We start from the raw sequence: 20,036 nt of genomic DNA, 5'->3' as shown, positions 1-20,036 counted from the left end.
GCCCAACACGTGCTCCTTATCTCATGACTGGTTAGTAATGAAGAAACATTTTGAGTCAGGAGAACAAGTTAACTGCAGAGCTATTTCAGAGTTTAAGTTCCGCCTTCTTTTCTGATGAAAGAGTATTTTTGATTGGAATAAGGTTTGCAGAAGTAGATTTGGGAAGTCCTGTTTTCTATTTCTGGCCATGGCTGCCTTGCAGTATGGCCCTGGGAATTCTTCAGTACTTCCTTCTGTTTGAAATGGATAACATTTACTTCACAGGTGATAAGATTTAAATGCTGTTTGTAAAGCTTTGTGAATAGGGAGGCATTATTTTAAGTCTCTCTCTCTATTCCAGGAAACAAGCTCAGTTGACTTCTATTTGCCAGTCCTTGTCTCAGACTGTAATGTTGTTCCAGGTTTACTTGACTTGGCCTGTGCCAAACTGTGCTGAGGGATGTCCTGGCTCGTGGATTAAAGATGGTTACTGTGATAAAGCCTGTAATAACTCGGCATGTGATTGGGATGGAGGTGATTGCATTGGTAAGTCAGCAGTGTTATATTTAGAAAATTTGAACTGGTTTTGGTTTTTCTTATAAGAATAGTTCTATAATTTGCTATTCTCCTACAACTACAAAATTTACCTTCTTTAATAATAATAAGAAAGTTCATTTACAGGTGAAAGCCTTATTTCTTGCAAACTACAAATTTCTATGGAAAATCACAGCAAACAGTCGGGCACAGGAAGATCTTTGGGTACCAAATTTGATTAGCTGAAAATGAATATTTTTGGAATTCAAATTATTGTTAGATGTTATTGTATAATATATATATTATTTGGACTTGGAACCAAATAATAAGACTGGTGAAGCTGCACCATTAATTTCTACATCAAATTTTCGGGACTGCAGGGCAGGAAAATGAAGTGGTGCTTCTGGATTGAGGAAGTGATACCACTCTAAGCAGCTGTAAAGTCAACACTGCAAGCATGAGCAGTAGATCAGTTTTCTACCTGTGTTTTTGAAGTTAAGACAAAATATGTTGGAGCTTTTGTTGCAATTTTAAGTTGGTTCCTAAACTTCTACAGTGAGATTGTGCACACTATAGATTTTGCACTAACGCACAGAAGTCTACTTAGCATTTGCCCCATTTTAATTTCACCAGTGATAAATAAGATTGTCAGCTCTTCAGTTCAGCCTTAACATTGTAGCTTAAAATGTGCCTTTCCTCAGAAATAAGGATTTCAAATGACTGGGGGTTTTGTTTTCCTGTTCTTTCCCTATAGGTAACAGTGGGGGTAGTCGCTATGTTGCTGGTGGAGGTGCAGTTGGAGGTATTGGGAATGGACCACCGTGGCAGTTTGGTGCAGGAATAAGTGGTGTTTCATACTGTAACCAAGGCTGTGCTAATTCCTGGTTAGCAGACAAATTCTGTGATCAGGCCTGCAATGTCCTTTCCTGTGGATTTGATGCTGGTGACTGTGGCCAGGGTATGTAAATACATTGCTGATAAACTTTTTGTAGGGATTCTCTTGAATTGTCTGGCCTTTTTGGTTCATCATTATTCTGACTGGGCTAAAATGCCCTGTACAGAGTCATGAAAAAGAGCTGGTAGCAGCTGAAGAAAGAAGTCAGTTGGTCCTTATATTCACTTATCCAAACCTCAATCATCATTATATGCTGCTTTATTTAAAACATTTATTGGCCAAGCATGGATGGGGTGCTTGATACTGTACGGAGCAGCAAGCATCAGACTCCTTGCTCCAAGAATCTTACATTTTAAATGGAGAAATCACATTTCAGTTAAGCAAGCAGTCTTTACGCAAATAAGGACAGCTGACTTGATGATGCCCATAGTGGTTAAGAAATTTAAAGAACTTCTCTGATGCTGGCAGCTTGAGTTTGAGTCTGGCTCTGGACTCTTGCTAAAGGCTCCTTTCAGTCACCTGTGAAGTTGTCTGAAGTTTATTTTCATATGAAAGGCTAGCAGGAGTAAATGAAGTTATTGAGAGTGCTGTCTGGTATAGGCAGAGGAACAGAAATGGAAGAATCTGGCCTGTTTGGAAGAGTAGAGGCTCCCCTGCATCTCAGCTCAGACAAATGTCTTCTGCTGTGGGCGGGAGAAATTCCATTCAGCCTGTCTGATATTGGAAGTCTCAAATCAAGATGCAGTGTTACAGCGAAATCCAACTGTTGTAACATTAATCTACTAAAATGTGGCAAAAATGTAGTATGGGCATGTTACTTATGACTGATACATAATTTTAAGTAATGTGTGATAATGAGCCACTTAAGCTCTTCAGGTGGAGACTGAGAGAGTGATAAATTATACTGGCTTTTAGAGTTACCACTGGAATGTCTGGCAGCTTTATATATCTGGGTATGTTCTAGTCATTCATTATTAAAAATAGGTGAGCAAGAACTGGAAGCTATAGTAAGTGTTCTTCCACAAAGTTGTCTTGCTGCTAATACAGTGAATCTAGCTGGGCATATTACAATTCAAAAGACTGAAAGACAGGTGTCACACTGCAAATTGACAGCAATTCGCTTTGTTTCTTGGGGCTTTTTCCAGATCACTTTGAAGAGATGTACAAGGTGACGCTTCAGCTTAATCAGACCTACTATGTCATTCCCAAAGGTGAATGTCTGCCCTACTTCAGTTTCAGCGAAATAGCCAAGAAAGGAATCGAGGGTTCGTATAGCGATAACCCAATTATCCGTCATGCTTCAGTTGCTAACAAATGGAAGACTATCCACCTCATAATGCATAGTGGCATGAATGCAACTGTGATCTATTTTAACCTTACATTTCTAAATAAAAATGATGAAGAGTTTAAAATGCAGGTAGCTGTTGAAGCTGATACTAGAGAGGAACCAAAACTGAACACAACTTCCGTTCAAAAATCTGACTCTGATTTTAAAACTATAACTTCAATACCAGAAGCTGAAATGATATTTGAGGATATTCCTGAAGAAAAACGCTTTCCAAGAGTCAGGAGACGTCGAAATGGCACAAAAGAGAGCCTACATGAAGAGGTGATAATACCATCAGTAAATGTGTCTCTTCTTCCTGAAGATGTTCAGCTAGCACTGCAGAACCTGGACTTAAAGCTACTAAATGGTGATATCACTCTGAAAGGATTTAACCTATCCAAGGCTGCTCTCCTGAGACCTTTCCATTTCTTAACTACAGCAAAGAGTATTATAGGCCTGGAAAAGAAGGGCCTGCATAATCATTCAGAAGATCAGAAGAACCGTACCAGCTGGCAAAAGCCTTATAATGATGTTAACAATGTCAAAATAAAAACAATAAGAGCAAATGAGGAAGCTCCTTCAAGACTTACAGGATCAAAGGAGACTGTTGTGACAATGAACACAAATAAACCTATCTATAAAGTAAAACCTAAATCCACAGTTCCCTCCCAGAGCATGGGAAATAAAAATGAAACTCGAGAAAAAGTATTGAATGCACTCATATTAAGAGAAACCCAGAAATCAAAACATACTGGGAATTTAGATGCTGGAGAAGACACACAGGGAATGGAAGGAGGAAAAGTGCATGTGCAGGTGGATACAAATGAAAGGGAGGGGCAAGTGGGGAGAAAATTACAGTCTTATGCTGGAAGCTACCAAGGCTTTTTGCCATGGGAGAAAAAGAAGTATTTCCAGGACCTTCTTGATGTGAGTATCTTAATGTCATTTTCTATTGGAATAGTTGCATCTTTCTGCATTTAGTGGAATACTGTTAAGACTATTTATAAATTTGGAATGTGTCTTGCCTATGAGGCACATACTCAGATTTTTTGAAAGCTTCTTTTGACTTTTCACATAAAATCTAATTTGTTTATGATCTGGGCCTCTTTTAGCTAGGTGGTAAAAGCTGAATAGCCATTTCTGTTCCCTTTCTACTGATGTTTTTTTTTTTTTGTCAGATTCACTTTTTATGCATTGTATTATGGCACAATGCTATTGTTCAGACATATAGCACTACAACAAAAGGCTTAAATTCTGTTTTGATTGCATTTGTGCAAATATGGATCCAGTTTATTTTTTGAAAATATGTAAAATATATGAATAATGGTAAATACTTGGGTTTTAAAAGTTAAATTGAAAGCCTACCACCAAAACTGAGTATCTAGACCGTGTCAATAAAACGTGTAGGAAGCTTCCTCTGCCTCCAGCCAAAGCTTTTTGGCAGTTTTGAAAACCACTAGAAGTGAAGACACAGAGACTGTTTCAGTTGGTAGCAGCTGCTTTGCACTACTCCAAATAGCAAAGGGGCTACGTTTTTAAAAGAGTACCTCTTTCAGTTGATCTGAGATTAGGTTTTTGCACGAGGAATTTTTCTATTCATAGGATTTCAGTTCATCAAATATGGGTGAATAACCAACAAAAAAGGGCAATATTACAAATAAATCTGAGAGCAGACAGGGACTTCAGTGTATCTGTGAGGTGTCAGAGCGCAAATATTAAGGAAGATTTTTATAGACTACTTTTCCTCAAAGCATGAAAATTCTATGGAAATGGTTACTTTTTATCTCTTCTTTTTAAAGAGAGAACCAAGGAAGATGAAGAAAAATACTCCAAACTTCTCTTCCCATTTTCAGATATTGGAATGAGTTGGCACCTGGCTGAAGTGTCATTTTTCCGGTGTGATTAATGTTTTCAGTCTTTTTTGGTAATGTAACCTTGATTTATGCCTGTCCTGCTGTTTAGGAAGAAGAGTCATTACTCAAGCAAATGTCGTACTTTACTGATGGTAAACATGTTGGAAGGCAGCTGAAAGATACATTTGCTGATTCCCTTCGATATGTAAATAAGCTTTTAAACAGCAAATTTGGATTTACATCTCGGAAAGTCCCTGCTCATATGCCTCATATGATTGACCGCACAGTTATGCAAGAGCTACAGGATATGTGAGTATGTCTTTGGAATAATGTAAAACCATAGGTAATTCTACCTTTCTGTTGATACTTTGCTATAGCTATTTCCAGTGTGTTGATGGCTATTCATTAAAATTACATTTTGAGAAAGGAAATAGAGAATTTGTTACAACATGATAGTTGTGCTAAAAATAAGGAGACTTTTGAGGACCTCTTAAAATTCTAGATAAAAATTTGTTTTTAGATAAGGAATGTTTTACTTTAAGAAACTAGAGTACTAAATTATTTTACATTCTTATATAGGTTTCCTGAGGAGTTTGACAAGACGTCGTTTCACAAAGTGCGGCACTCAGAAGATATGCAGTTTGCTTTTTCGTATTTCTACTATCTTATGAGTGCGGTCCAGCCACTGAACGTTTCTCAGATCTTTGATGAGATTGACACAGACCAGTCAGGCATTTTATCTGACAGAGAGATTCGCACGCTGGCCACAAGAATCCATGAACTACCACTAAGTTTGCAGGTACGCTTTCCTTACTAGCAGCTTTTATAGTCATTTCAGTTTTAAAGTCAAAAACTGTTAAAATGGGTAAAAACTTTATTTATCCTTGCTTATAGCATCTGTAACATTTGGCAATTCTTACCTTTTACCTCGAGAATGTAACATTGTATTTCACTACTTCATTGTACTATGGACTTAACAATTAAATTGATTTCTAGCAGCATCAGAAAAATGGATCACTGGTGTCTGAGTTCAAGAAAGTAGTTAGTGTGAATTTGTAAGAAAAGATGTTCAGCACTAAGGGCCACTGTGAAGAGTGGGATCCTGCTGTGCTTACTCTTCTTCTTGCACATAGTAAAAGACAGTTCTTGCCCTGAGGAACTTGTGGCCTAAAGAAAGAATTGAGAAAACGGGTGGCAAAGAAGTAAATACTGTGCCCATATACAAAGACTCACACTTGTGTTTTTCTAGGAACCTGATGAACAGAGACATGGTCGTTGTAGGACTTATGCTCTTAGAGATAGTTGGTAGAGAACAAAGTGTACTATTTCTGCTTTACAGAGAGGAATTGGCACAAACCAAATAAATAATTTGTTCTTGAAACAGTACACAAAATCACTGCCATAGCTGGAACACAGCCCTACGTTAGTGCGTTCCTGGCCTGTACCTTAATCAGAAAATCTTCTTCCTGTCCTTTCAGTTCACTTTTCTGTTTGCTTGCTTTGGGATTTAATATGCCACTGCTGGTTTGGAAATTATGTACTATCCTGACATCATCAGTAAAGCTGTGCTTTTCATTTTAAATGAAAAGTATGTTGTCATGCTTTATCCAGTCTCAATCCAACTATGCACTGTGCATTTGCATTAATTCAGGCATATGGGGAGTCCCACTGACTTCAGCAGTTGTTGAACTGGGTTCTGCTGAATATTAAGGCTTCTTTTTCCAACCGTAGCACAGAAGTTTTTGTAGATAACTGCCCTGGGTTGAGTGAGTGGTGGAGTTTTTTGGTGGCAAGGGAGGGGGCTATCGGGGCGGCCCCCTGTGAGAAGCTTCTTGAAGCTCCCCCAGCTCCAAGTCAGCTCCACCTCTGCACCAAAACTGAGCCCATCAGCTGCGCCTCTGCAAGAACATATTTAAGAAGGAACGTGGGGAGCAGTGGGACTTGTGAGGAGGAGTTGGGGCAGCTGCCTGAACACCAAGGTCAGTGGAGGAATGGAGGAAGAAAGGAGGGGGGAGGTGTGCCGGAGCAGAGACCCCCCTGTATCCTGTGGGGAGACGGCAGGGCGGCCCCCCCCGCCACCCATGAAGATCTACGGTGGAGCAGACATTGATTTGTGGCCTGTTGCTCCTGCTCGGCATAATCAAGGTTCTGTGCCCGAAGAAGGCCGGGGTCTTGTGGGAAAAGGCAGCCCCACTGCTGTAATTCAGCGCTGGGAGGATTGCAGCATGCGGGGGAGTCCCACGCCGGAGCAGCTCGGGAAGGGCTGCAGCCGTGGGAGGGAATCCAGTCGGAGGAAGTTAGTGACCCATGACGGAGCAGTGTGGGGAACGCTGCGGCCCGTGGGAGGGACTCAAGTCAGAGAAAGTGTGTGGAGGACTGTCTGCTGTGAGAGGGGGACCACGCTGGAGCAGGGGGTAACAAGTTTTGGACACTCCCCTCACCGAAGATAAAGGAAGTGGCAGCGCTGCCTGCACCCCCCATTCCCTGCCCCTGTGCCACTGGGGGAGGAGGTAGAGATATCGGGAGCAGAGCTGAGCCCGGGAAGAAGGGAGGGGTGGGGGGAAGGTGTTCTCAAGATGTGGCAATGCTTCTCACTGTCCTACTCTGTTATGTGTTGTTAGTGTCTGTAATAAATGTATGTTCTTTTTTTCTTCCCCTAATGAGTCTGCCTTTTGCTCGTGATCATAAAGGGGGATTTTTCCCCATCCCAGTCCTATCTTGAACCCCAAGCCTGGCTCTCTGTCCCTTCTCATTGCCGGAGGGGAAGGGAGAGAGAGCTGCTGCATTGTGGTTGGCTGCCAAACAGGCCTAAACCACAACAATAACATTGAATATATCTGTGCTCCCTGGATTTTTAGAACTGTGTCAGTGAGAAAACAGGAATAACTTTCTTTTCTTCTTTCTTTTTCTCCTGTTAGGACTTGACAGGTTTAGAACAAATGCTGATAAATTGCTCTAAAGCTCTCCCTGCCAACATCACTCAGATCCACGTCATTCCACCAACTCAGGAAGCTTACTATGATCCCAATCTGGTAAGAAACATCAGTTTCTTTCCTGAGTGTGTATCTACTGTGCTTGAAAAGCTGGTCTGATTTCTAGAAGGAAAGTATTTACAAAAATTTCTACTTGTGTGTACATGAAGTGTTATAAAATTAAAATTTTACAAGCTACTTTCTGACTTACAAAGCCATTAATTTCCTTCAAAAATGGAAAAGCTGAGCTTTAGAATGTTATTATGTGTGCGATCTAAAAAGTCATCCTTGTTAGGAAAATTCACTGTTGTGAAACAAAAAGACAGTAAAGCCAACACCTCTCTGACTACAACTTTCTGATAGGCCTTTATCTGAATTATAACCCATGTATTTAAAAACAAAATAAAATCAAGAAAAGCACAAAAACATCAGGTGGACATGTTTAGAGTAACTCTTCCCAATTTGAAGGCTTTAGACTAACTCCTTTTAACACCAAAGATGGGCTGACAAAAACCTCATGACGTTCAGCAAAGACAAGTGCAGCGTCCTGCTCCTGGGGAGGAAGAACCCCATGCAGCAGTGTTATGCTGGGGGCTACCCAGCTGGAAAGCAGCTTTGCAGAAAAGGACCTGAGGGGTTCTGGTGGCCACCAAGTTCAACAGGAGCCAGCATGTGCCCTTGACACAAGGAAGGCTAATGGTATCTTCGGCTGCATTGGACAAAAGTGTTGCTAGCAGGTCAAGGAAGGTGACCCTTCCCTGCTACTCAGCACTGGTGAGGCCACACCTGAAGTGCTGGGTCCAGTTCTGGGATCCTTGGTACAAGAGAGATACGGACATACTGGGTGGAGTCCAGTGAAGGGCCACAAAGGTGGTGGACAAGAGCATTTCTCTTACGCGGAAAGGCTGAGAGACCTGGGACTGTTCAGCCTAAAGAAGAGTAGTCCCAAGGGGGATCCCATCAATGTATGTAAATACCTGAAGGGAGGGCACAAAGAAGATGGAGCCAGGCTCTTCTCGGTGGTGCTCAGCGTCAGGACCGGAGGCAGTGGGCACAAACTGAAAACACAGGAGTTACCTCGGAAGGTCAGGAAACACTTTGATTGTGAGGGTGACCAAGCACTGGTACAGGTTGCCCATTTGTAGTCAATCTCCATCCTTGGAGATACTCAGAAGCCATCTGAACAAGGTCCTGGGCAGCTGGCACCAGGGAGCCCTGCATGAGCAGGGGGGTTGGACCAGATTAACTCCCGAGGTCCCTTCCAACCTAAACCATTCTGTGAAAATTGAGGTTTTAGGACTAGATTCCTTAAGGATTCCTTAGGACTAGGTTCCTTAGGGATTTAAGTCCTTTGTTTCTATTTTAATGGTTAAATTCTCATTAAAACCTGCTGGAATTTAGGAATCTAGAATCTTTAGATCTGATACTAATACCTGAATTTCTTTTACAGTGAGAATTTAATTTCTGCATCGAGCTATGCATTTGGAAAAAAAAAAAAAAAAGTGTACATGTACTTTGTTAAATTGATGACCTAGTGTTTTATAGCTTCAAACTAATCCTATATCAAAGCAAAAAGATGAGTACAGATCATGAACTTTTGGGTAGTAGAACATTATTGAATTATTGATCCTCAACACGTGCAAATCATAGTACAGAGATATACAGTGTGTGTGTAGATAAATGTATATGGACAATGACTATTTTTGGTTTTTTCTTTCTTCCCTCTGGACATCTATCCTGTCTTGTATTCTTATCAGGTTCTTACAAGGTTTTAAATACATTTGCCCTAAGTCTGAGTTCCAGCAAAGTTCTACATAGTGCCATTCTATCAGCCTGATTTGAAGAAATAGAAGTGCGAATTTGAAAATGCTGCACAGTCTGAGGATGTTGCATCCAGTACTTCATCTTGCCTCTTTATGACTCTGAATTGAGTCTGCAGAATTCTGTGAAGTAAAAACTGACAAGTAGTAGTAAAGGATGTCTGCCATGAATATGATTCAAGGTGGTGTTAAAAATAAGTGTCAGTGGTTGGGAACAATGTCAAAATACTTTACTCTTTTTGGATAATTAGTAAAGTATTACTAATCTCAGCAGTAACGCCTAACATACTAATGTTATCAGTCAGTTGAAATACTGATAAAATAGCATTTGTGTTCAGCACAGAGGCCTAATTTATTTTTACATCTGTTGTTTGCAACAGGTAGATTTCTTGGAATGAGTCTACCACCATAGAAATATCCCTTGAAAATAGGGACTTTATTTCCCAGAATTGTTTCAACATAGTTTCTGACAGAAATAAGGCCTCGTGGATCAGCTGTTCTGCAGAGTTTGCCTGGCCAGTGCTACTGGAGGCCTCTACCAGAGGAATGCCAAAGACAGCTGTCAAATGAGCTACAATTTCTGAATATTTTATTGAGGATGAAATCTAGAAGTTGCAGTGCTTTTTCAAAAATAATCTGTATTTTTCGTATAGTATTTGTATGCATAGGAAATCATGATGTTATGCACTGGTATATTTTTGTTTGTTTGTTTGTTTTTCTCCTTGACAGTTGATAGAAACTGTTGCTTTTCATTGCAGGAGAGTAAGTGTACATGAGCCTTTTTAGCTGTAATGTCAGTTTTCTACAAAGTGCATCTTTAAAAGAGACTGTAATTTTCAGTAGCCTATAATCTAAACAGTGTTTTCTTCCAGCCTCCAGTAACAAAAAACCTTGTGACTAATTGCAAACCTGTGACTGACAGAATTCGTAAGGCATACAAGGACAAAAACAAATACAGGTATGTTGTTACAGTCCCGTGAAAAGCCATGCTAGGTTTTGTAAAGCAGTAAGGTATAAATACATAGATGACCAAAGATTGTATATGTATGTTAACAAATCTTAGCTCAAGTTATTTTAACAGTGGTATGATGAGGAAACATATTGATACCTACTTATGTGTGTTTCACTGTGCAGAATGATGTGATTTTTTTTTTTCCATAGTTTCTTATTAAGTAGACTAAGTAGTTCCATGCTACTTGGGTCATCTTGAGCCAGATCCTAATTTGTGTTGTACAACAGTAAGACAGAGTATCTTTAGATAGCTATATAAATTGACTGTATGTAGTGAGTGAAGGCAGTTAAAGTAGCATAAAAAGGAGGAAGGAGCCTGTCGTGTATCTAGAAGTTATAAATCTGTATCATCCTTTCTTCTACCGAAGCTTAAAAAAAGACCAGAGAACGTGTTTTAGCCCAAACTACCTTACAGTTTTGCTGCAAGGAGGGAGGAGTGACAGGTATGGGGGGGGGGGGGGACGGACACGGACGGACGGACACAAGAAAAGGATTTCCATCCACTTGTGGTAAGGGCAAGACAAACCATGATCATGACCGTGGGTTTTTCTGAATAACTGTATTTGTGTAGATCTGCCTGAGACCAGGTTCTCTCAGACCTTTCTCCTCCGAAACCTGCAACCCAACTGCACGCCAGTGGGGCTGGCTGCTGGCGTGGAGCGGGCAGCCTTGCCTCCCTCCACTGCCCTGCCAGCAGAGGTGGGCATGCGAGCGTGGGGGGGGTCTCTGAAGCGTGCCGTTGCCCCAGGGCTGGCTACAAAGTCAGATAAAACTGTAGAGTGAAAGAAGGCTACAGACGCTGCTTAGGGCAGCTTTTGGACATTACTAAACATGAATTCATAGTACCTCAGGTTGTGCTGAAAGCTCTATAAATAATTCCCTTCCCACAAGAGTTTACACTAGAGCTGAGAAGCTGACACAACAAATGAGATTGAAAAATGTTGGGCTGGGGGCAAGGATTTGCTGTACATAGTGATTTATAGTAATATATTTATATCGCTAGGTTACATACTGCTCTTGTTCTGTTGAACTTTAATATTAAATAATTGTATTATTAATTTTGTAAGCTGTAAAAATGGAGTAGGTTCTCAAGTAGACTTCAGGGAGCAGCCAGGGTATTTTTTTATATCAAGATAAGAAAGGTGAGAAATGTAAGTGTGGTACCTCTAGTAAGAGTGTTAAGCTAGGGTCAGATGTTCTTTCAAACTCAAGATATCCTTCAGAGATAATACAATATTTCTGCATTTCATATACTTGCTTTGTTTGCAAGTAAACGATCAGGTAAGTGAGGAAGGTTTAATTTTACTTAAGGTTGTAGTTATATATACTCTTCTGTAATTTTATTTTAAGATTTGTCTGGGATTGGTGATTGGACAATAAGAACATGTTTTCTCTTGTCTGGAGTGTAATTATAAATGACAGTTGTAAATTGTGTGTGTTTAAAAACAAAACAAAAAACCCAACAAAAGTGTTATGTTCACTCTCATATCAATTGTTACTTTTATGCCAAAACTCACGGATTATATACTTTTGTATTAGAATTCAGTTCTTTGATTTATGTGTGGCTACTAATAAATCTATAGGAAAGTGGTTCTGTGCAATGGCATTAGCTGAAAAATGTAAATATACCGATAGAAAGCAAATGGCAAATTCTAATGGAGGTTGGACAGTCAGATTAGAAATAAAGTATTAAATAAAAGATTAATATTTAGTGAACCTGACTTTAGGTTGTTTTATTCATGTATAAATATTATTTTAACAATAAGGTTTGAAATCATGGGAGAAGAGGAAATTGCCTTCAAAATGATTCGCACAAACGTTTCTCATGTGGTTGGTCAGCTGGATGATATACGAAAAAATCCCAGGTATCCTATTTCTTGATTTGCATGAAGCTTTGAGTTGGATTTAGTTTTCTGCTTCGACTGTTTGTGTGTTGCAAAAATAATTTATTGCACTGTAATTCCACACTGTGTGCTACAGGGTAAGACCAATTTTAACCAGAAGTACTTCTACTCTTTTCTATTTAACTGCAGCTAAGCAACTGCTCTCTCTGTTACACTAGGGGCTGTCTCATTAACTTCTGTTACATTGTTATATGTTTAAAGCCTTTGAAAACTTATAGATAAACTTCAGCTATTTTTGAGGCTTTAATTTTTGCCTTTCTAGAGGGCATACATTTTACATTGCAGGCAATTTTATTTTAAAGGGAGAGCATTTTGATCTGCTTTATGTAGCAATTTTAAACTAAAACTTAGTTGCAGGTTATTGTGTTACAAAATCAGTTTTGCATTGATACTATGCTTTCATGCTCTGTCACAACATAGCAAGGGGTTTTGTTTTTTTTTTTTAATATTTGTCGAGAAACAATACAAAGCTGGAGGGTGGTCCTCTGTTTCTCCTCTCTTCAGTGGTGAAAGGTTTAGATACCCGAATCTGAGAGTAGGCTTTGTAGTGTTGAATTAAGCTTCTGAAATGACTGAGAGATAAGTGGGGAAAATAAATGTCCTGTCATACATTTTACAGCAACCATCTTGCAAACCTAAGGATGCTGTATTTAAGACTCAAGTCTAATCTGCTTTGCAGAAGCATTTAACTGTAGTCCTGAGCCCATTGCATAAGGCTGGGGCTTGACAAGACATGGAGCAACAATTTAATAGTTAGCTGTCTTAGAAGTGAGACAGTGCCTCTACCCATCTCCTTCCTTGCGCTCAGTTGCATGCTTTTTATCTTGCTTCTGTCTTCAGAAACCTAGAGATTTCCCTGCCAATTTAATGCATTAGGCCTCAAGGAGGGGTCTCACAAGTGTCAAAAAGCAGAGCAAGGAGGAAGGTAGGACCAGGTGCCTTTGCCCAGGGAAAGTGAAACCACCTCTTGCAGGTCACAGCAAGCTATTGGGTAATCTCAGTTGCCTGTAAAGCTACACCATTATTTGCATTTGTAAAGAGCAGGTTTTCACCTGCCTTTTACACTGTACTACCTAGGCCATTCATTCAGAAATGAGAATTCTAGTCTTGAGACATTTTGTACCTGAAGGTGGTTTGTATCTATTGCTCCTCCTTACAAGAGTGCCTTCTGGCCATGTAACTCCTGCAGTGCAATTCCTACAGTGACCCATTTCAAAAGAAAAATGGACAGTGCCCTAACTCATCCTTCTGCTTCCTTTTCCTTCTCCATTTCTTTGCATCTACTGTCTATAATGGCTAGTAGTTTGCTTTGTTTTGTTTTTTGAAAAGTAAGTCTGATTTCAAGCCTTGTTACGCCCAAGCAGGGCATGTAACATGAGTTTCTCACCTTCAGTGTTCCAGTCACTGGCTTCTTATTTTGAAGGGTGGTTGCTGATATCAGGCTTGATCCTGGCACTGTGTTGGTTATAGTGTGAGCATGCCTAATGTGTTGAGGCCCCCCAGTAACTTAAAATGCAGCTGCCGATTCTGTGGAGTGATTGCATCCTTAGATGGGGATGTGTTTGAGTAAGGGTGTCTAATTATTGTCTCAGGAGCCTCAGCAGGCAAGATGAGGCAGGGGAGCTGGTCTGTCTTGAATCTTCCATAATTTTCATGTGATGCACTGGCATGCTATTACGGACTTAGCCTGAGACTCCATGTGTGCATATCCTTTTGTTGTTGTTGGGTTTTTGGTTTGTTTGGGTTTTGTTTTGTTTTTTGTTTGTTTGTTTGTTTTTTCTCTTAAGGAATGATAGTATATTGTAGTTCCAGATTGTTGACTGGTTTGTGAAGTGAGGTTGAGTCAATTGCTTGGACTGTACTCCTGCAAAGTATAGTGCAGTACTGTAGTCATATCTTGTTAGCAAAGGAGAGCTGTCACGGCAGTGTAGGCCTGCCATTTCTTTCTCTTTCCCATGTTTTTTCTTAATTTAAAACAATTACACACAGTTTCTTAAAACAGGCGCCTCTTTTTGGAAAAACTACTAGTGTTGTTCACTTACTGATCTGCCTAAAATGTTTGTTTTGCATCCTTGAGGAAAAGTGAGCCTTAATCATCTAAGTATTAACTCTGGACTGTCCAAAAGAATGTCCGGTTTGGTTTCTTTTGGATGGATTAAAACAGTCTTTCCATTTGAAACAAGTTGATACCCTCATTTGCTGTGCTTTGGTTTGCTCTGTGTAGCAACCTCTCAGTTTGTAAACTGCATCTTTTTCAGGTGAAGCTAAACAGGGATATATGTGCTCCAGGAGTGCAGCTACTGTGTTCCCAGGGCTAACGAGCTGCCAGTCCAAGGGACAAGGTCAGGGGTAGTCCAGAATGAACTCCCAAAATACTTACACTGTTAGCCATACGATTGCCATAACCAGGTGCTTTGCATAGTATTATGTGATAGCGTAGGCACAGCCTGCTCATCACTGAGAGGCGTATTTTGTTCTTCTCAGATGTAGCAATTTGAATGACCGTTTATCCTCTGCACGTAACTGTCTAGAACAAGGTTACCAATTATGCCAGATTCAGTACAGGCTGAAGAAAAGTGGTGTAATGCTCTGTGTAGCCTTATTCACATGCTCCAGAGTTCTGCTTATTTCCAGCTTCATGTAGGAAGTCTGAACTTTGCTCTTTGAAAGAGCACACCATACTATAGAGAATACAGCTGACCAGAACTGCTTATTTACAAAGGTTAGTGATTACAAGGCATATGTCACCAGATATGATTTCTCCCTCGGGGGAAATGTAAGGGTCTTATATCTCACAATATAAATAAAGCACATAACCTTGCCCATATGTGGGAAAGGGAATTTTTGTTGTCAAGCACCAGGTCAGAGTGGCCAAGGGTACGTAGCAGTCTAGCACACTAGCTGCTGCTTTAGTTTCTATAATTGGCAGTAACTTAGTTTCTTATACAAGAAATAACTCTCTGCAAGAGGCATTATTGGGAGCGTGCTTATTTTGTCACTGTAATTTCCATATAAATTCTATCCAGGCTGTTGTTGTTTGTATTTTGGTTGATTGTGCAAGTTCAGCTTTGGGTCTGTGATTCAAGTCACATCCTGCCCAATTTATATAGTGTTCTCAGTAACTCAAAGCCTGGGGACCAAGCTTTTGCCTTCTCTTGTACAACTGTCTATAGTTTTTATGTTGACTTTCTCTGAAGAGTGAAGCATCCACAGTAAAATATTAATAATTTAGTATGTTTACCTCCTACAGTGGAGATCACTTTAAGACACTTTACTCACGATAATTTACTTAAAACTATAAAACCCCTTACCCAAATCATAATGCTGGCCTTCTAACCTGCTCTCTGCTGTGCTGGGCTCTGGGGTGATACATACTAGTGCCCATTAGATGGCAGCAGTTTATAAATAGAAGAGAGAGAAATATGGCTTGTCATCGGATTCTTCAGAGGTTTTGACTCACTGTCAGCCTTCGTGCTCTTAGAATTAAAATCAAATTAATTTAAAATAATGCAACAATAAGGAAAGTGATTACCAGTATCAAACATACTGGTTTTGTTTTAAAAGGATAGTGTATGAATTTTTTTTAAAAGGATTCTGTTTGCGTTCTTGGCTTGCCAACACCTCTGCTATATTATTAAAGAAATATTGTAACAATGACTTCTTGCTTTCTAGAAAATTCGTTTGCCTAAATGACAATATTGATCACAATCATAAGGATGCTCAGACAGTGAAAGCAGTGCTTAGGGATTTTTATGAATCAATGTTTCCCATACCTTCTCAGTTTGAACTGCCAAGAGAATATCGGAATCGTTTCCTTCACATGCATGAACTCCAGGAATGGTATGTTGCACAGATTCTCTTCAAGTTATTGTAGTGCAATAACATATAATTATAGAACATATTGGTACAACCCTTCCCCCCACCCCCCCCCCCCCCACCCCGTATTGTCATGAGGGAGTTAACAGCAAAAATAATGTGAAAATATTTGAATGGACAAAAATTTGAGGTTTGCAGCATTCGGGTTTTTCTAGTGCTCATAAAGTCATTAACATTTCATTGATTGGCCCTAACCTACTTCAAAGAAAAATTTGGGGTTTTTTTCTAAAAGTAAATCAGGACTTCTGGCTTTCTTTAAGTGTAAAAAAACCCACGCCATTGTTTGGAATGCCTGTTGCACAGGGGCAATATAAACTGTTGCATTTCTCACTAAGTGATTTATGGTTTTTTTATCTGTCAGACAGCAATAATCAGCTGGATAATAATCAGAAAAGATACATGTGTGTCTCATACATAATGTGTGACAGTTTTGCATGTGTGTACCTCTTGCCATTTCATAAATAATAACTTCAGAAATTGGGATAGTTGATTTGAGAAAGCAAGCAAAAGGTTGGCAGGTACAGTGATAAAAGTGAGACCAGAAGACTAGTGTAGTAATTTTGATGCTGATCACCAAATTATGAGAAATAGCTATTAGTAAGGAAAGAGAAAATATTAGAGGAACTTTAGAAGGAATCAGAAGGATTGTAGGTGATGGGAACAGGCGTGGATTGCAGTGCTACAGGCCCTGCTGTGGCAGTGGCAGAGGGGGTCAGGGGCAAACCCATTTCAGCAGTTAGCTGGAGAAAGTTGTTCTGGAGTGATAGACGTATTGTTGGCTCCCTTTTTGAGGACATCCATTAGGACTTCATTAGCTTTCAAAAGAAGACTTTATTTTGACTTGTTTGTAGACAAAGCAGATTTCTACCAGGGTGAGTTAAAGCATGCTGGTGAAAATCTATGTTTGTCAGAATATTTTACGGAATCGTAAGACAGCCCAGGTTGGAAGGGACCTCAAGATCATCTGCTCCAGTATTTGGTGGGAAGAGGAGCCTACATTAGATTATCTAGCACTCTGGCCAGTTGTGTTTTGAAAATCTCCAGTGGTGGGGACACCACCACCTCTCTGGGGAGGTTGCTCCAGTGAATGATTGTTCTCACTGTAAAAAAAATTTCTTATATCAACATGAAAGCTTTCCCAGTCCAACTTGTACCTGCTACCCCTTGTCCTCTCCATGTGGCTCTTTGTGAAGAGAGAGCCTCTGTCCTCTTTCTAGTCACCCTTTAAGTACTGAAAAAAACGTCCTTTGCCCCTTTCATGGAAACTCCTTAAAGCTTATATTTTTGCATTTGTAATACATGAAGCTGTTTTTCTGTTTTCTTCTTTCTTTGTGCAGGAGGGCATATAGAGACAAGCTCAAATTCTGGACCCATTGTGTTCTAGTAACACTTATTGTATTTACAGTCATCTCATTTTTTGCTGAACAGGTAAAATTAACATCTTCCTATCAAATTTATAACAATTAATAGATTGCTGTATCTTCAGGATAACATAAGATGGATTTTTTAAAATAGGTTTTGAAGAGTAGCTAGGATTTTTCCCTCATAAAGGAAGTAAAGATGTTATATGACTAATAAGTAGGTTGCTTCAATTTTTAAGTCATTGTGTTGAGATTCCTTGAAAAGGGAGTCATATGGGGGGAAGGAGAGTGGTATTCCCTTTTCAGGTGCCTTGTGACTGTCAAGTCCATCGTCAATGTGCTAAATTTGGATGCTCAAAATCAGTAATTGTTTTTTAAATTCTTGGTCTATTAACACACATCTTTGTAAAAGTGCAAAGTAAGTTAACAGGAAGAAAATTTAAGCAATAGCTATACTCTGGTCCTGAAGAGAATCTTGAGGTATTTAGAGGCCTTATCTAAATCTCATCCCTAAGTAATTGCAGACTCCTATTGAATTCAAAAGGTTTTTAATCTGACTCAGAGGAAAAAAACCCCTCCACTTCTGCAAGCATAAAATAGCCTTAAACATGATTAATCCTGCTAAATTTAGAGGGAGTCAACGGAACAAATCATATGGGTAATTCTTTGCAGGTGGGGGCCTTAAGTAACACTTTCCGTGGTCTGATGAAGAGGGTGTAATTCTTGAAAGGTTGGCTTTTGATTATTATTTTTTTCCCACCTGTAACTTTTGCATGAATCTTTCCCTTGATTTTCAGCCTTTTGTATATATTAGAAATCTCACGCTCCATTAGTAACTTCATTTTGGAAGTAGGTACTCAACTCAGTAGTACAGCTAGGTGTATCAATACTGTTTTAAGATGCCAGCTTTGCGTTGATATTTTAGAAACTGAATGTAGCCTGGTGTTCTATTAATATACAAATTAACTTTAAAATAATCAGAATATAGGCATACTGTATTTTTCACTTTCTGCTTGTAGTCTGGTTATTGAGAATTTCAGTGGAAATGTGCACAACTAATAGGTTAATTTGAATAAATAACTTTCTTCCTGTGCAGTGAAAAAAAAAAAAAAAGGACAGTTTTGACACAATTACCATGGATGGTAGCCTGACCAGCTGTGCACCTCTAGCCCAGCAGAGAACTAAACATTGTATTTTTTTTCTCTCCTCAGCTGATTGCACTTAAACGAAAGATTTTTCCAAGGAGAAGGATCCAAAAAGAAGTTGGTCATGAACGAATCAAAGTGTAGAAGAGCTTTATTTTGGAGATCAGTCTACCTCAAGATGTGATAAGCATTTAAAATCTCTCTCTCACAAGTGTCTTTTATGGTTTGACATTTAACTACGTTGTTATGAGGAAAAAAAAATCATGCATCTACAGTTAGGATCTCCACAGTACTCTTCATGATATACAGGCTGCTGGAGCTGTGACAATGCAAAAGCAAAAAAAAAAAATTAATAGTTGCAGGAAATCTGTACATAGGCAGTTTTCAACACATCTTACTTTACAACTGTTAGTTCTTGGCCATGTTATCCTTTTTTATAAAAAGGGTTAACTAAAGAAATGTAACTGCATTTATTGCAGTGGATGTTGCCAACTAAATAAAATGTTGGAAGGCAAAGTTGTTTGGGATCAGCTTAACAGGTCCTTGATCTCGCGTTCCAGAACATTTTGCAAATTTCTGTTGTTGCTGCTTTTTTTTCAGCCCTATGGGAAAATTAAGAGTTATGTAACTTGTCATTTTAGATTTAGGATACGTTTATTGATGTTGACATTCTTTAAAGCACAGTGACAATTCATCCCCCTATTTGTAGTACTTAATTGGGATTTGGAAGAAATACATGCTAATAAAAAAATACACGGTAATAGGACAACTAAATATTATTTGAAAGATACTTTATATCTGGTGCATTATATTCCAAAGAAAACAATGGTGTTACTTCTTGGCCTGATTATAAAGAGAGGATTGTAATTAAATGAAAATGATCAAGGTATAGTATTTTACAAGCACTGTAAATATAAAAGCAAAAGTGCCTCTCTATATGAATGGGTAACAAACTGTTTTAATGTAGCAATGTGCAGGAGCAGTGTTTCACTTCAGAAAAATATTCCTACTGACATCTGAAGCTTTAGTGTTTCTAAATTTAACAGGGTTCGGCCCTGTATTTTGCTGAGACATCAGAATAGTGTGGTTTTATGTGGGAAAATACTGAATCTTTTCAAGCAGAAATTTTTGGTGGTATAACTTCAGTTAATTGTAATAGCAGTATTCAAAAAAGCATTAATTTTTGTAATCAGATGATGTACAAAATGTATGTGCATATGTATTGTAAGATACTTGGATTGCTTTGAAATTAACTAAAATGTGATAAAAGTTTTGTCTGTTGTTTCTGTTTTAAAGTAAAACATAACTCACACATTTTGATAAATTAGCCATTAATGTGTATGAATCCTTATGTTAAAC

At 39.1% G+C, this 20,036-nt stretch overlaps 1 protein-coding gene across 3 annotated transcripts in view; it reads left to right on the top strand.

The window, feature by feature from the left end:
* The window catches only part of GNPTAB (N-acetylglucosamine-1-phosphate transferase subunits alpha and beta), a 46,407-nt gene extending 26,457 nt beyond the window's left edge, over window positions 1-19,950 (top strand). For 2 of the 3 annotated variants that reach the window (XM_042795505.1, XM_042795507.1), the window contains 11 exons: window positions 402-525; window positions 1,268-1,471; window positions 2,554-3,662; window positions 4,698-4,897; window positions 5,168-5,387; window positions 7,507-7,620; window positions 10,253-10,338; window positions 12,158-12,256; window positions 15,968-16,135; window positions 17,509-17,599; window positions 18,744-19,950. In XM_042795505.1, the coding sequence (XP_042651439.1) occupies window positions 402-525; window positions 1,268-1,471; window positions 2,554-3,662; window positions 4,698-4,897; window positions 5,168-5,387; window positions 7,507-7,620; window positions 10,253-10,338; window positions 12,158-12,256; window positions 15,968-16,135; window positions 17,509-17,599; window positions 18,744-18,821 (2,493 nt within the window). In that variant the 3' untranslated portion in view covers window positions 18,822-19,950. Of the gene's footprint in view, window positions 1-401; window positions 526-1,267; window positions 1,472-2,553; window positions 3,663-4,697; window positions 4,898-5,167; window positions 5,388-7,506; window positions 7,621-10,252; window positions 10,339-12,157; window positions 12,257-15,967; window positions 16,136-17,508; window positions 17,600-18,204; window positions 18,263-18,743 lie in introns of all 3 variants that reach the window. The other variant, XM_042795506.1, reaches the window with a different exon arrangement.
* The last annotated feature ends 86 nt before the right edge of the window (window positions 19,951-20,036 follow it).

This window comes from Tyto alba, unplaced genomic scaffold (genome assembly GCF_018691265.1).
Source record: "Tyto alba isolate M040663 unplaced genomic scaffold, T.alba_DEE_v4.0 Super-Scaffold_21, whole genome shotgun sequence".
NCBI classification, from domain to species: Eukaryota; Metazoa; Chordata; class Aves; order Strigiformes; family Tytonidae; genus Tyto; species Tyto alba.
This window is presented reverse-complemented; position numbering and strand designations above follow the sequence as displayed.